At 38.2% G+C, this 15568-nt stretch overlaps 1 protein-coding gene and 1 pseudogene across 5 annotated transcripts in view; one reads left to right on the top strand and one right to left on the bottom strand.

The window, feature by feature from the left end:
• The window catches only part of LOC133099823 (centrosomal protein of 78 kDa-like), a 49816-nt pseudogene that overhangs the window by 33946 nt on the left and 302 nt on the right, over nucleotides 1-15568 (top strand).
• LOC133100092 (centrosomal protein of 78 kDa-like) overlaps nucleotides 4441-15568 on the bottom strand; it is a 36248-nt gene continuing 25120 nt past the window's right edge. Inside the window, exons 6-7 of one of the 5 annotated variants that reach the window (XM_061203996.1) lie at nucleotides 6735-6812; nucleotides 4463-4525 (exon numbers count right to left, since the gene is read on the bottom strand). In XM_061203996.1, coding sequence (XP_061059979.1) covers nucleotides 6751-6812 — 62 coding nt within the window. In that variant the 3' untranslated portion in view covers nucleotides 4463-4525; nucleotides 6735-6750. The other 4 variants (XM_061203998.1, XM_061203997.1, XM_061204000.1 and 1 more) reach the window with 4 other exon arrangements.

The raw sequence follows: 15568 nt of genomic DNA on the forward strand, positions 1-15568 counted from the left end.
ACCTCCTACTTCTTCCTTACTTCCCAAGATCAAGTCTTGCTTGTAATTTCCTAAATACAATTAGAACTTACTTCCTCCCTTCACCTATACCTTATTTCAGACCCCTTTCTTCTTGCTATTACCTGGTCTAGAAGTTACCAAATTGCTGTTTGGTCGAACCAGTTGTTAGGCAGTTCTATTAAAAAAGGACTCTAGAGTCAAATAGCTTTGAGGATGGCTGCGTACCATACGCCTGCTGTGACGATCCAGAATGAACATTATTAGCCTACAGCAGCCCCAAGAAGCTGTACAGTAAAGAAACCTGATTAACTTTACTTAAGCCAGGTTCTCCCTTCTGCCGGCCTATAAACCTTTCAGTAGGGACAGGAGAGGAGGTGGCAGCGTGAAAGTCCCACTCGAAAATAAAAAACACTGCTTCTCAGAAGAGTGGGGCATAATTGTTTCCAGGCTTCTTCAAATTCCTCATCCATACTGCGGTCAGTGGTCTAAAATGCCACCTGAACTTGTCCTTTCCATTCTTAGCTATTTTTTGAGGAAACCAGCTCCACGCACATGGATGGCTAAGACCCGCTCTCCTCCTCCTCGCTGCCTCCTTTAGGGGCACTTGCCACTGCCTGGTGACACTGCACTGATGCTCCAGAGCCTGTGCCTGTGGCTCCGTAACACACCCCTCGCACACTCACGGCTCTGGACTTCCGCTGTCCTCTCTGCCTTGAGTGTCCTTGCCCTTCAACGGCTGACTCACCAGCTTTTCACGAGTCCTTTAAGACTTAGCTTAGGGACTGCCTTTCTCAATGACTTTTCTTTGTCTCACAGCTCCCCCTCTTCTTCCACAAACACTGACTAAACGCCCTGAATATGCCCGTCACAGCATGTCACGTGCAGGATGAGACATCTGCTGTGCATCTTCCCCTCTCACTCCACTGCTAAAGGGCCAACGCTACATCTTGCTCATTGTTTCACTCCTCTAACACCCAATCCATGACTAACAAACTAACTAGTACCGTAGTAGCCCTCTTAGTAACAATCAGGCAGGAACTTCTAGAAGAAATCTGACACTCCAGCTGTTCTCTGATCTCACCTTTCAGTCTGAATGAACTAAAGACTTATCTGTACATGTTTTACCGGGGAGACATAATTTAATCCAGAGATGTGTCATCACATACTCTTACATACTCTGCCATTTAAAAATTCGGCTCACGATGGGGGAAGGAGACAGGTGTGCATTCTGATAGCCCCACTCTTTCGCACCTCTAGTGCTCATTGGCTTCTCTCTCGGTGCCTTCCTTAAACCCTTCCTCTCTTAACAAGAAAACAGGATAACAAAGTAATTAAGAGCCTGGGTTCTGCCTATCTGTGAAACAGAAACATAACCAAGGACATAGAGAATAGACTGGTGGTTGCCAAGGGGGAGGGGGTGGGAGAGGGTTGGATTGGGAGTTTGGGATTAACAGATGCAAACTGGTGTATATACAGGATGGATAAACAAAAAGGTCCTACATGGGACTTCCCTGGTGGCGCAGTGGTTAAGAATACGCCTGCCAATGCAGGGGACATGGGTTCGAACCCTGGTCCGGGAAGATCCCACATGCCAGAGAGCAACTAAGCCCGATGCCACAACTACTGAAGTCCATGCACCTAGAGCCCATGCTCTGCAACACGAGAAGCCACCACAATGAGAAGCCTGCGCACTGCAACTAGAGAAAGCCCGCGTGCAGCAACGAAGGCCCAATGCAGCCAAAAATAAAAAAATAAATAAATACATTAAAAAAAAAGTGGATGTATTTAAAAAAACCCAAAAAGGTCCTACTGTAGAGCACAGGGAACTATATTCTATATCCTGTGATAAACCGTAATGGAAAAGAATATGAAAAAGAATGTATATAAATGTATAACTGAGTCACTTTCCTGTACAGCAGTAATTAACACAACACTGTAATTCAACTATACGTCAATAAAAAATAAAATTTAAAAAATTTGCCATAAAAATCATCACATAAAGGGGACTTCCCTGGTGGTCCAGTGGTTAAGACTTCGCCTTCCAATGGAGGGGGTGAGGGTTCGATCCCTGGTCGGGGAGCTAAGATCCCACATGCCTTGCGGCCAAAAAACCAAAATATAAAACAGAAGCAATACTGTAACAAATGCAATAAACACTTTAAAAATGGTTGACATCAAAAAAAATCTTTAAAGAAAAAAATCACATAAATCAGAAACAAATGAAACATAATAAAGTCCATACATTAAAAAAAAAAAAGAACATGGGTTCGGGTCAAATCGCAGCTTACCACTTACTTATAGCTGTGTAATTCTTGGCAACTCACATAATGTCTCCTCAGACTCCTCATCTATAATATGGGGATGGTAATAGTTCCCAACCTCATAGCATTGCTGTAATCCATAAACACGGTTAAGTGCCTTGGTAAATGTTTAAGGCTCTCTGGTTATTGTGAATTAAAATATGTCAATGGCTTCTGGCCATGTGATTTATAATAGTTTGACATTTAACCAAATGGTAAAACTATTCCATTTATTATTCCCATCTCTTTTTACCCCTTAGCCTGCTTTGTTGTTTATGTTTTCTCCCACCACAGAGTGCTAGTTCCAGGAGAGTAAAGGCTTTATTTTGTTCACTGCTGAAAGCAATAGCACCCAGAAAAGTACTGTACATATGAAGACCTCAGTAAACACCAGCTGAATGAATGGTGCAAAGTGTCACAAGGAAAAATACACCAAAGCTTTCATTATAGTAAAAAAGTATAGATAAATCTTTCTCTAATGGCTTCCAGTCAAGTAATTGAAAACACCATATGCTATAATAAAAACATAAGTAATTTATTAAAATTTGAAGGCAAAAACATAATTTTAAAAGATTTAGACCTATGTTAGGTGTGATACAGTACGGATGCTTTCTTAAATTTCACAATCAGATCCAAGAGTATCACTTTCAGAATGTTCTAGTAGACTGAGTTTACTTTTAGTTGTCTTTGATGAAACAGTCACTATTCTACTCTCTTTCTTAACAGAAATGTGTTTTTTCGAAGACTCACTTTTAATTGGTTTATTAACCAAAGAATTATTTTGCCCAATTCCTTTGCTTTTCTGCTTTACAGGTGAGTCAGAGCAGGAATGCAGGTCCTTCCCAGGTTGTTTCTTAGCAGAGTATTTTTTGGTATATTCACCTGCTTTGCTCATTTTCTCTAAAGAAGACCTGCTATTTCTGGATAATTCCTCTTCTTTTCTTTGACTTCCAGTTCCAGAAATGACATCTGTTGAAGGGAGAACATGTTCTAGCAATGAAATCTTCAAAAGACTCCTGCCACTGCTCTGTGACTGTGAACCCCGGGTTGTCTTTGGAAGTTTCTAAGGCCTCCTGAGTAGAGACTGGGACATGGAAGGAGTCGAGAGGCAAAGGAATCCCAGCATCACCTGTAATTTTCTGAAACTGGAGGGAAAAACAAAAGACAAGACAAAAATTCAGTGATGAACAAAGCCAACCATTAAAAAGTAGAGTTCAAAACTTCAATGTTATTCTGTAATCTTATTATTAACACAGTCAATTGATTATTCAGAAGATTTCAGAGCCAGTTTTTTTCTAATTATATCTTGCCAAGTGATTCTCAGCTTAACCTAGCTATATCCAAAGCTATGTCTGCTACATTTTCAGACTTTGGTGATTGGGGTAGTTATTACCCATTTCCTTTCCCTCACTAAAAATAAAACCCTATTCTGTAAGAAAATTAATTTATTTTCTATCCTCCAGGCACATGTAAATAGTATATAGTTTGTGACCAGACTGTGTTCTCAAGCTGTCAGTTCCCAAGACCAGTCTGAGATTGGTTGATGGGGGCTCCAAGTAAGGCTAGAGGAAATGCTGACAGGTTTTCCCCTCCCATTCCCATAACCAGGTGATTCACTATAATATGTTACCTATTAGCTATGTCAAGATTACTTATTTTAAAAATTATATCAGTATGTGTACCTTCATTTAGTGTTCCTTCATTGTAAGCTGACTGCATACAAATAGAAACCTAGATAAAATATGAATAGAATAGACATTTATACAATTTAAAATCTGGAATATTTTCTCTAATGTTTTCTTTCTTCATTAAGGATAGTTTGCTTTAACTCATAGATTTTCTAAAGAACTTCCAGTCTTCTTATTTACAGCAATACAGTATCATGAAATAGGCACACATTTACTAATCTCAGATTTGGAAAGGACTCCAGAGTCTTCTAGCTCCCGAGCATGTGAACTATTAGAGACTGATCATTATTGTTTTCTCTCTGACTTGGTCATTTCCTTTTTGCTAATCACTCTTAGAATCATTAAGTGCTGTTCTGTCCACTTACTTGGATATTTTGCATTTGTCCTGGGGCACCCTGCTTTGATTCTGATTTTTCTTCTTCAAGTGCCTTCTTTTCTTCTTTAGGTGGACTACTAACAGTAGAATTCATCTGGGGACCACCTAGTAAATGAAAATCTGACTGATCTATACCAGCCATTGTGGCCAGCTGCCCAAGCCTGGACCAGAGGAGGAAAGGAGAAAAGGTAAGGTTATTATAATCACATAAGAGCAGTTTAGATTTCCCCAGACCTACAATCATGAAATACTTCTAAAATCTTAAAAGCCAACATCCTACTCCAGACTACAAGCCTCTCTCTCCCCCAAATTCTCAGCCCTTTCCAGATTCATCCTCTAGGAGACTTCCCACTGTCTCACTAGCAGCTTCAACAAGTACCACGCACCTTGTCCACTGCCTGTCACACCTCCATTCCCACACTTCTTTACCACCTTTCCTCCAGTTTCCAAGAATGTGTTTGTTCCTTCCTTCCCAACACCAACACCAATTCATTCACTGACAAAACACCACTCCATCAACTATCAATCTCCACTTCCCTCTTTCAGCAAAATTGCTCCCGGTTGAGAACCACTGACCTATATCTTCCCTGCAGATTAATAATTTTTATGTCTAAGGCAAAAATAACTTTAATTCAAACTTATCAAACAAGCAAAATAAGTGAAAGATAGGAAAATTCTTATGCATTCCCGAATATTTTCAATGAAAACTGCCTTCAATTTAGTCTTTACAAAAAACTATACCTACTAAGTACTCTGTCTACAGGTTACTCTTTTATAATGCGCTCCCCACTCTACCAAAGCAGGCTCCCCTATTTGCATTTCTTAAAAAATTTAATTCCTCATTTGAAAAAGTCAACTATATTACCTATAATTACACTAAATATGGCCACGGAAGTGATGAAAATTGCTCCAGTTCCTCAGCAAACTACCGTTATAGTCGCAAAGAGAAGAACGCCATGAAGAGAAATGAACTAACCCAGCATCTTTAAGGAGATCCAAGGAAGCATGGAACTTCTGAAAAGAATTCTCAGTGCTGCCCAAAACACCTTCATCATCCAGGATCATGCCTGTCAATGAGTTGGCATGAAGGGCTTCAGACAAAGAGAAATTTATATTTCTTAACTGGGCATTTTCATGTTCCAGCTATAAAAGAAGACTGAAAATGTCTGACATGATTTTTTCTCATTGTCATCAAAAGTGGTCTTGCCTAGTTTCAAGGAACAAAACTAAAACACTCAAAATGTAATTAATTTGTAATTAACCTAACTCTCCACCAGTAAAGACAGAGACCATATCACATAATAACCAAAATCCACAGGCACCCAACAAAGTTTCCTTTATAACACTCAGGTGATATATAAATAAACCAAAGTTATCGGTTTTATTAATGATCTTTCACAAAAGATCCCATTTCCAACTGGTTCAATTCATAAAGGAGCCTCATTCCACATTAGAAAATTACCTGCTTTAAGTTTCCCTTAAATTAGAAAATGAAATATAGAATCTGATTTGAACAAAACATATTACAACTCTGCTGAATGTTAAGAATTAACTTTAGTGAGCAAAATATCTAATGCTTAGGTTTAAAAGTCCTAAATCATACCCAACCCAATTTATTAAATGATCACCAGTATTTTCTTTGGCTTCTTGAAAATACTCACTCCCGTGCACTCTTCCCCTTCCGCTCATCATCTATGCACTTAAACCCCCCTATAAGCTCAACTCTAGTATTTCTCAGAAAGGCTGTTATGTTCATGATGCCCCTTTTGCCTTATATAAGCAGGTGCTCAACATTTATTGAATGAGTGTCCGCCAATCCAATGGATGCACTTTCAAAAATTCCTCCCTACACTCACCCTGTGATAAATTATATTTAGATAGAACTTCTTAGATTATGCCCTGCTTTCATGCACATTACCTAATGTAATTCTCATAGTATATATTTTTATCTTTCATTGCATTCTTAGAAGTTTTCCAATTTCTTAAATTTATCTAAATGATTCACTTTCCTAATTCATTGCCAGGAGAGTCTCATCATGTCTTTTATGTTACTGTATATACAGTATATGCACAAAAAGTGCTTTCTTGAATCAAAGAATCATGAACAGAAAATAAGCTAATGTCATATAAAAGCGCGCACACACACACACACACACATACACAAAACCAGATTTTCACATTTTTAAAAACATGCTTTCTGGAATATAGATCATATGATCACTAAATACCAGTAAATGCAAAAGTCCATATGATACAACCAATTTGCAACATATTACACTTTTAAAGTTTACAAATTATGTGTATATGGCTTAAAATCAAATCCAAATAAAATGAAAACACTCTCAAAAGTATAAGAAGAAACTTGTTTACCTCACTGACTCATTTATCAGCCTTCAGTCTTATTACTCTTTCCTCCTTTAACTGCTTTAGGCACTCCTCCAGTTTTTCCTAAACAGAGTAAATATTATAACTAATTCATAGTATAATATCCAAAAGCCTTTCCAGCTATTGGTCTCATCAGGATTTAGGGGCAGGGCCAGAAGTGAACTCAGATTTTAGTCTGCTACTGGTAATATCATACCATGCTAGTGAAATGAATTATCAAAATCTATCAAATTAGCATAGTAAAGATTTATTTAAATTCCACTCTTTCCAACATAAATTTGTGGCAGCCCACCATAAAAGGCATATGCATATAACATAGTAAGTCAGAAATAAAAAGTTCAGACCAAGAAAGAAAAATCCTATATTTGTGGGTCTCTTTATAGTAGGAAGTCCTATTAATGAACATGCTTAACATACCTGAATTGCATAATTGCAGATTCAAAAGCATGTTTTTAAAAAGTAATCACTTTTAAAGCAATTTACAGTCAAGCACTGTTCCTGGAGTTCCCTGGGCATTAAATAATCTAATCATCAAAACCAGAAGAGGGGTCTTCCCTGGTGGCACAGTGGTTAAGAATCCGCCTGCCAGTGCAGGGGACAAGGGTTCGAGCCCTAGTCCAGGAAGATCCCACATGCCGCAGAGCAACTAAGCCCGTGCGCCACGGCTACTGAGCCTACGCTCTAGAACCCACGTGCCACAACTACTGAGCCTGCGTGCCACAACTACTGAAGCCTGCACGCCTAGAGCCTGTGCTCCGCAAAAAGTGAAGCCACCGCACCGCAACGAAGAGTAGTCCCCCCGCTTGATGCAACTGGAGAAAGCCCGAGAACAGCAACGAAGACCCAACGCAGCCAAAAATAAATAAATAAATAAAATTTATAAAACAAAAAACCCTACGAGGAAAGAATGATCACTAACTCCATGTTATTTTACAGATGAGGGAAACAGAGGCAGAGAAGTAGAATAAGTAGAGTAGCACAGCCAAGGTCACACCACTAAGTAGCAGAGCCACACTGTGGACTCAGGAAGCTGGGTGCCATTCCTGTTCACAGAGGTGGTAGTCTTCCCATTCATCAAGGTCAATCAAATAAAATGGACACTGATAAACTCTCTTAGGAGTTTTAGGAACTAAGACACCTCGGTCCTTGAAGTGGGGACACTGCTTGCAATAGGCAGAATTCTAACAGAGCCCCTAAGATTCCTACTTACTGAAGTACACAAACCTTCCACTTATCCAATCAAACTCTAAATCTAGGTGCTGTAGTGAAGGGATTTTGCAGATGGAATTAAGGTTCAAAATCAGTTGATTTTTTAAGATAGGGAGATTATTCTAGGTGGATGTGACCTACTCAGGCACCCCATGAAAAGGACCTGAACTCTTCCTGAATTGAAGTACAAAAGGGACAAGAGGGAGACTCTCCATTGCTGGCTCTGAGGAAGTCAAATGCTGTGGCAGGGAAGGCAAGCAAGAGGCCTCTAGGAGCTGAGACTGTCCCCTGACTGACAGCCAGCAAGGAAATGGGGACCTCTGTCCTGCGACTGCAGAATCTGAATTATGCCAACAAGCCGAAGACGCTTGGAGGCATTCTTTCCCAGAGCCTCTGGATGCTAACACAGCCAGACTGACATCTTGATTTCAGCTCTGTGACCCACACAAACTATGGTGAACATCCAACGTTTGGGGCTCAATGTCCTACACTTAAATTTCACGTGCTTTAACACTCTCAGTAGGGAACCCACATGTTCCCGTGTGTATCTGAGCAGGAAACCCAGTCACGCTGTGCCTAGACTTCTGACCTACAGAACTGTGAGCTAGTCAAATAGGTATTGTTTTCAGTCAGTAAGAGTGTAGTAAAAGCATTAATATTCTACTCAACCTCCATGTTCATGAACAAAATAAATGATTGTCATTGTTTTAAGCCACTGTTTTGGGGTGGTTTCTTATGCAGTGATAAACAATCAGAATACCTATACTTATGAAAACAGTAAGGTATATTTATACATTTTAACTGCTTTGAACAATCACTTAAAGAATGAAGAACTCTATTATATGCCATCATTGGGAGAGGAACTGGTATCACTTTCTGGAGAGTAGCTTTTGGTACCTAACAACAATCCTACATCAGGAGTTTACCCTAAGAAAATCAAAGATGTGGGCAAAGATTTATCTACCAACATGATGTCATAAGATTGTTTATAACCAAACCCTAGACGAAAGCTAAGAGCCTCCAAATTGGGATTGGTTTCAATAAAAACAGCTCACCGTCTGAAGGAATGCGGTATGAAGCCACTAAGAAAAGAATGACAAGAGGTCTCCACCAGAGTTAATGAATGGGCTTCAGGAGTTCTACATTCAAAATATATCTGTGTGTTTTTCCTGGGAGATGGTGCATAAGCTTAATCAAATTCTCTGATGTAGAAGAGTATTTAGTGACATGACAAAATAGTTTTGATACTTTTTTAAGGCAAAAGAGCAGATTAGGTGTGTGTACATGCAGAGGTGGCTTTTATTTCCTTCAATAAGTTGTTCATTGTTTTCAAAAATTTGCTCAATGAACATATATTTTTATATTCAGAACACGTTTAAAAAACTGACAGTCTAAGAACGTCAAATTCTTTAATGTTTCATTACTAAAGCCAGCCAAGTTTTCAATGGGGAAAAAGGGAAACAAATTGCAAAATTCCTCTACTTTCAATATAATTGTTTAATCAATCTTCTAAAACTGATTTCAAAGAAATTCTAAACAAATAAGCAAACAAACAAAGAAACCCTCACCACAGTCAGAGGAAAGTAGAGTAAAAATTCCTGACTGGTTCTAAATAGCACATCAAAGTGCAATTACATGGAATAGTTTCTCCCTCTAGTGGAGGGAATTAGAACACAGTGTGAAATTTTTGTGAAAAAGTGTACCCTCCTCCTACAAAGTATTAATAATTCATGTCCCTTACATGGAAATATGGAACCAAAAATGTTACAAAGTAAAATTGCTTGATATTCTATTACTTAAGTAAGACTAATGATAAGGCTTTGGAATAATTTTCCTTCCTGTCATCTGCTCTCCCTCCTCCCTTCTGTACATTGGCTAGGGTGATTTTTCTGGGACAAAGCTCCCATCATATTGGATATCAAATTTTATGTTCAACTTTTTTCCATTTAACATTGAAACCAATCATTTCTCATATAATCAGGGGATTCATAAACTTGATTTTTTTTTGTGGGCTACAAAATATTCCACTGAGTGGGTTTACTGGTTAACCATTTTACACATTTAAATTCTTTCCAACTTTTCAATATTATAAGACAAAATAACCGTTTTCATGCATGAAGGCTTTTTTCCATATTGAGAATAACATTCTTGCAATAAATCGATAAAAATGAGTTTGAGATCAAAGCAAATGAACATTTTTAAGGCTCTGAGGTACCTATCTCCAAACTTCTTTCCAAAAGATTTCTGAGATTTTATACTGCCATCAGCAATGTATCACTTGGTATATAACCTCTACTATAACTGTTGGCTTACTTCCTCACTTAAAGTGCAAGTTATTTGAAGAAAGGGGGTGTATTTTATTAAGTGTTTATCCCCAGCACCTGTGCCTAGCACAAAGTGGATGGTCAATAAATAACTGCTTAATAAGGAAAATCCCTGCCAATACAAGATGTATGTGTGTGAAAGACAGCCTGTGTGTTTTTCTCTAAGTGGATAGATGAAAACTTGTCATCTTCTTTAATGTGCAATTTTTTTGCTTATAATTAGTAATTAAATTTCTTTTAGATTATATTTTAAAAATTCAGATTCTCTGAGGCAAATGGGCCTGGCCCTATCCATTAGCTATATAACCCTGGACAAGTTCTGTAACTCTAGGCCTCAACTTCCTCATCTGTAAAATGGAGATAAGCTCCCATATCACAGAGCTCTTGTAAGGATTACATGAGTTAAAACACATATAAAATTAGAAGAGTGCCTGGTACATAGAATATGTTCAATTAATGCTGAATGAATGAACATGTGAACGCAAACAGTAGTGAAGGGCTTAAAATGAAATAGTCTCATCCCACTCCCACATCCAGCACTCAAGAAGCGGCCGATTCTGTATGCAGGTTTTTAATTGTAAAATATGATATGTGTACTGAGAAGTGCACAGGACAAAACTGTCAATGTGACAAATAAAAAGAGAATACTTACATAACCACTACTCAAATCTGAAAGTACTGATACTTGTCAGCATCTCAAAAACCCCCCATATCCTTTTCTCATCACAAGCTCCTTCCCTCTTCCCAGTTAAACACCATCCTCATTTCTTGACAATCATTTCCTTTAACCTGCATGCATCCCTAACAAAAGAGTTTAGTTTTGTCAACATCTAACTTTATGTAGAGGATCATAGTATATGAAGTCTTTCCTATCTTATTTCTTTCACTCAACATTGGTTTAAAAAATTCATCCACATTGCTGCCTGTTAGCTCTATTTCATTCAATTTTATTGCTTGATAGTTTTCCCACTGTACGAATACACATAATTTATTTAATTTTTGACTCTTAATGGACATTTGGTTTGTTTCCAGTTTGTGCTAATGCAAATCATGCACACGAATCCTGCTGTACCGGTTATTCTGGTGCATTTACACAGGGCGGGGGTGAGGGCTGCTGGGTATTTATATACCTTCAGTTGATGGAGAGTGCTAAATGCTTTCCAAAGTAGTTGTGTCGATTTATACTCCAGTATAAGCAGGGTAGAAGATTCCCATAGTACTCCAGGTCTACAATACCTGATACTACCAGACTTTATTTATGTATTTGTCAATCTCATTGGCAGGTAGTTTCATTGGTTTTGACTCACTTTTCTCTTATTACTTAATGAAGTCATACACTTTTCCGTGTTTATTGGCTGTTTGGATTTGCTTTTTTATGAGGTTTATGTCAACTATTGTTATTTTTTAAATTTTTTTAGTTTTATTGTTATTTATTTTTGGCTGTGTTGGGTCTTCGTTGCTGCGTGCAGGCTTTCTGTAGTTGCGGCGAGCGGGGGCTACTCTTCATTGCAGTGGCTTCTCTTGTCATGGAGCACAGGATCTAGGCATGCGGGCTTCAGTAGTTGTGGCACGTGGGCTCAGCAGTTGTGGCTCGCAGGCTCTAGAGCGCAGGCTCTGTAGTTGTGGCGCACGGGCTTTGTTGCTCTGCGGCATGTGGGATCTTCCCAGACCAGGGCTCGAACCCATGTCCCCTGCCTTGGCAGGCAGATTCTTAACCACTGCGCCACAAGGGAAGTCCAACTATTGTTATTTTGAATTCTTCTCCAAGTAATACTCTTACATGACTATTTTCTCATTAAATTTGAGACATTATCTGTTCACTTTCTAATTTACTAAGTAAGGGTTTAGTTCCTTTACACTCTTTCCTGTAGGGTTTAGTTCCTTTACACTCTTTCCTATGTCCACACTGCTCAGTAAGGTTATTATTCCACTGGTCATGATCTCTTTGACTTGTAGTGATATACTTAAAAACCTACACTGTTGATCAACTATAAACTCTCTCAACGTCACGCTTTGTAAAATGAGGACATTCGTACCATCTTCCCTTTTTTCTACCTCCTGTCTACCTTCCAAACCTAGCTAATACATTGTCAAAGTTGAAATTTATATTCTGTTCTATGTGCAGTTAAGTCTTCTGTTATTTGAGAGTCAGTACAGCGTAAGGTTTAAGAGAACAGGCAGACAGCCTAATCTCAAAGCTTCGATCCAACCCTAAATTACGTACAGCCTGGGCAAGTTCCTTCCCTGTCGTAGCTTCCTTTTCTCAAAAGTGGGAATGATATTAGCACCAACCTCATAAGGCTATTCAGAGGATTAAATGAGTTAATATATGCAAAAACACTTAGAGCCTAATATATACTAAGTACATACTAGTACACAATACATTTCAGTACATACCAAGTTAATACATACTAAGTATAGTTTAGGTTTGTTATTACATGCAAGTTGACAATAAAAGCTGCAAACCAAGACAGTATTGCCATTATTACAATTAAATTAATATTGCCCACTGCAAATGTACTGTGTCTCTGTGTATAGACTACACCTCGTTCCATACTGTGTCAGTGTCACTGCCCTTGTGCAGGGTGAACACATACCCCAAGCCGCCTTGGGCTGTTCCAGTTTATACCTGTTGTCCTGATGTTACAGCATTATAGTGCCTCCTTACACTATTAAAGTGTTCTGGTGTGGACAACAAATTAGATAGGTGGTCATTACCCCTGTGTGTCACTGAAAAGGGGAACATCTATAGTGTCAAGTTTAAGTGGATTCTTCTCTTGCTTACCAATGGTAGGTTAAAAATCAACCATAGTTTAGTTTGCTTCATGTTTATGTCAGTATAGCCTTTTGTCCTCTGGAGTTCAATTTCCTTCTCTTCCTCTGCCTCCTCCCTTCCAACTGTGCCTAATACCTAGTAAGTTCAATATGCCTCAGGGTGTTTCTAAGCTCTCAATCACACAATCAACAGAAGCCTCTCCAATCTAGACTAGCTGCTCTCTGCACTGAATCCCCTATTACCTTCCTTCTTGGTTTATTGCCTCATTTTGCTGGATTATTTCTATAAATAGCTTAAGGTGTAGCACAGGAGGTAAATTTTTAAAATTTCTTTGTGTACAAAATATCTTATTCAGCCTCCACTTATGACTGATAGTTTGGCTGGATACAAAACCCTAGGGTGAAAACTATGTGCCGGAAAAATTTGGAGGTGTCTTTCTAATGCCTTCCAGCATCCATGGTGCTGATGACAACTATGATAAAGTCAGATTTTAACTTTTTTTTTTTAGGTGACCAGTATTTTTCTCTCTGGAATGGATGTATCCTCTCAGTATTTTATTCTATTTTAATTTATTTTTCAGTATTTTAAAGTTTCACAATGAAGGGTGCCTAGGTATGAGTCTATTCTTGTTCATCTTGCTCAAAACTTGAGTAACTATTTTCAATCTGAGGCCTGATGTCTACTTTCAGCTGTGGGGAATTTTGTTGCCCTTTGACAGCTTCCCTCCATTTTTTTTCTGGGTCTGGAGTTTCTAACAGTAACATGTTGGATCTCCCAGATGCAGCCTCTCTAACATATTGCTATCATATTTTCCATTGTGTCTTTCTTTTTTATATACTGAGAAATTTTAAAAATTCCTACTGAATTTATTTCAGCAACCATATTTTCATTTCCAAGACACCTCTCTTGCTTTCTGACCATTCTCTTTTTAATTAACACCCTAGTCTTATTTTATAGTTGCTAGCTCTTTTTAAACCTCTCTCAGGATACTAATTAGGGTTTTTTCTTAAATTATTTTGTTCCCTAAATTGTCCCCGGTCCTACCAGGATATGTTTTCACTCTTTTTCCCCCTCTCTCATGTTGTAAGCTTTACTCAACTATCAGGCAAATGACGGATATTTCCTATTTAAGAATGAGAGCAGAAAGCTCCCTGAAGTCAACGATTGATTGGCTTCTTATGCAGGAAGAAGTGGGGAGTGACTGTAATAGGATCCCCCCCAAACACTCTTTTCTAGGGTGTAAAAACTCATACTACCTGCCCTAGTTCTCCCCAGTTTCACTGTTTTCAAAATGAAATCATCTCATTTCAGGAGCGTGAGGGCGGGGCTGGGAGTCCACTCCTCCAAACACAACCCTTCAATGAGCTCCCCTATTTCAGTCACACTTTTAACTAACCCCGCCCTCTCTCCTACATGCGCATCAAAGCATGAAGTTACTTCTGCAGGTGGGGTCAGAATCCTCCTCAGTTGCAGGTGGTCCCTGTGCATATTCTAGGTGATGCTTTTTCTCTGTTCTACTGCTTCAGTTTCACATCCTTCCACTTGTCTTCTGTCTTTCAAAACTATGTTGAAATCTCTTGACTGTTGTTGGCTTATGTACTTAAACACTTTGATACCATCCTTGTAGTGTCTTGTCAAAATGGAGAAGAGCTGCAAGGGTTCTCAGTGCATTCTGAATCTGCTATTCTGTGGTCCCAGTGTTTAAAGTTCTTGGTCTTCCCCAGTGTCTATCACTGCTTTTAGAAATACAATCTCCTGGTCTACTCATGAAGGAAATGAATACAACACATCTAAAATGACAAGGAATGCGGGTTAGATGCTCTAGGGTCTTGTCGTACTCTGCAATTTACTAAGAAACCACTTATGTGCTACAAATTGTAGGTGCTCATTTATAAAATAAAAGGGGGTAACTCTACATGAACTATAGATTTCTCCTACTGTAACATTTCATAATTTTCTAAGTTTTCTTAAAATTTCTCTATATTATCATTAATTTTAATTAAAAAAATAAAAATCTAACTTTCTCTTTTGAAAATCAAAGAGTAATTACCATAGTCCTACAATAATGGGATAATTAATTCTGAAACCTGTCAAGTTTCATGTTTCATACGAAAAGAAAATCATATTAAATAATTTTAAAAAATTAAACATGGACTTTGTAGCACAAAGACAAGGTTCCCCCAAATGGTATTCCCTTATTTACTAGAAATGTTCAGCTCTGCATTAAAGTTGAAATAAAACAAATATATTATTTTTGAAGTGCAAAACTTTCTTATGAAAATCAATTTTTCTTTTCTGTCCATACAAACAAAAGTATGGGATCACATTAGATGTCAGGTTTATTAGGGAATATGATGTAGCTTCTTGATGTTTTTTATTTTAGGAAAGGAGAAAATTAACATCAAAACTTTTTTCAACTTTACTTTTATTTAAAATGAAGCCATATTTTCCTCTTATAAAAAGAGAGTTCAACTAGAACTGTCAATTTTCTCATTTGTAAAACAAGAGCA

The sequence above is a fragment of the Eubalaena glacialis genome, chromosome 10 (assembly GCF_028564815.1).
Source record: "Eubalaena glacialis isolate mEubGla1 chromosome 10, mEubGla1.1.hap2.+ XY, whole genome shotgun sequence".
NCBI lineage: Eukaryota > Metazoa > Chordata > Mammalia > Artiodactyla > Balaenidae > Eubalaena > Eubalaena glacialis.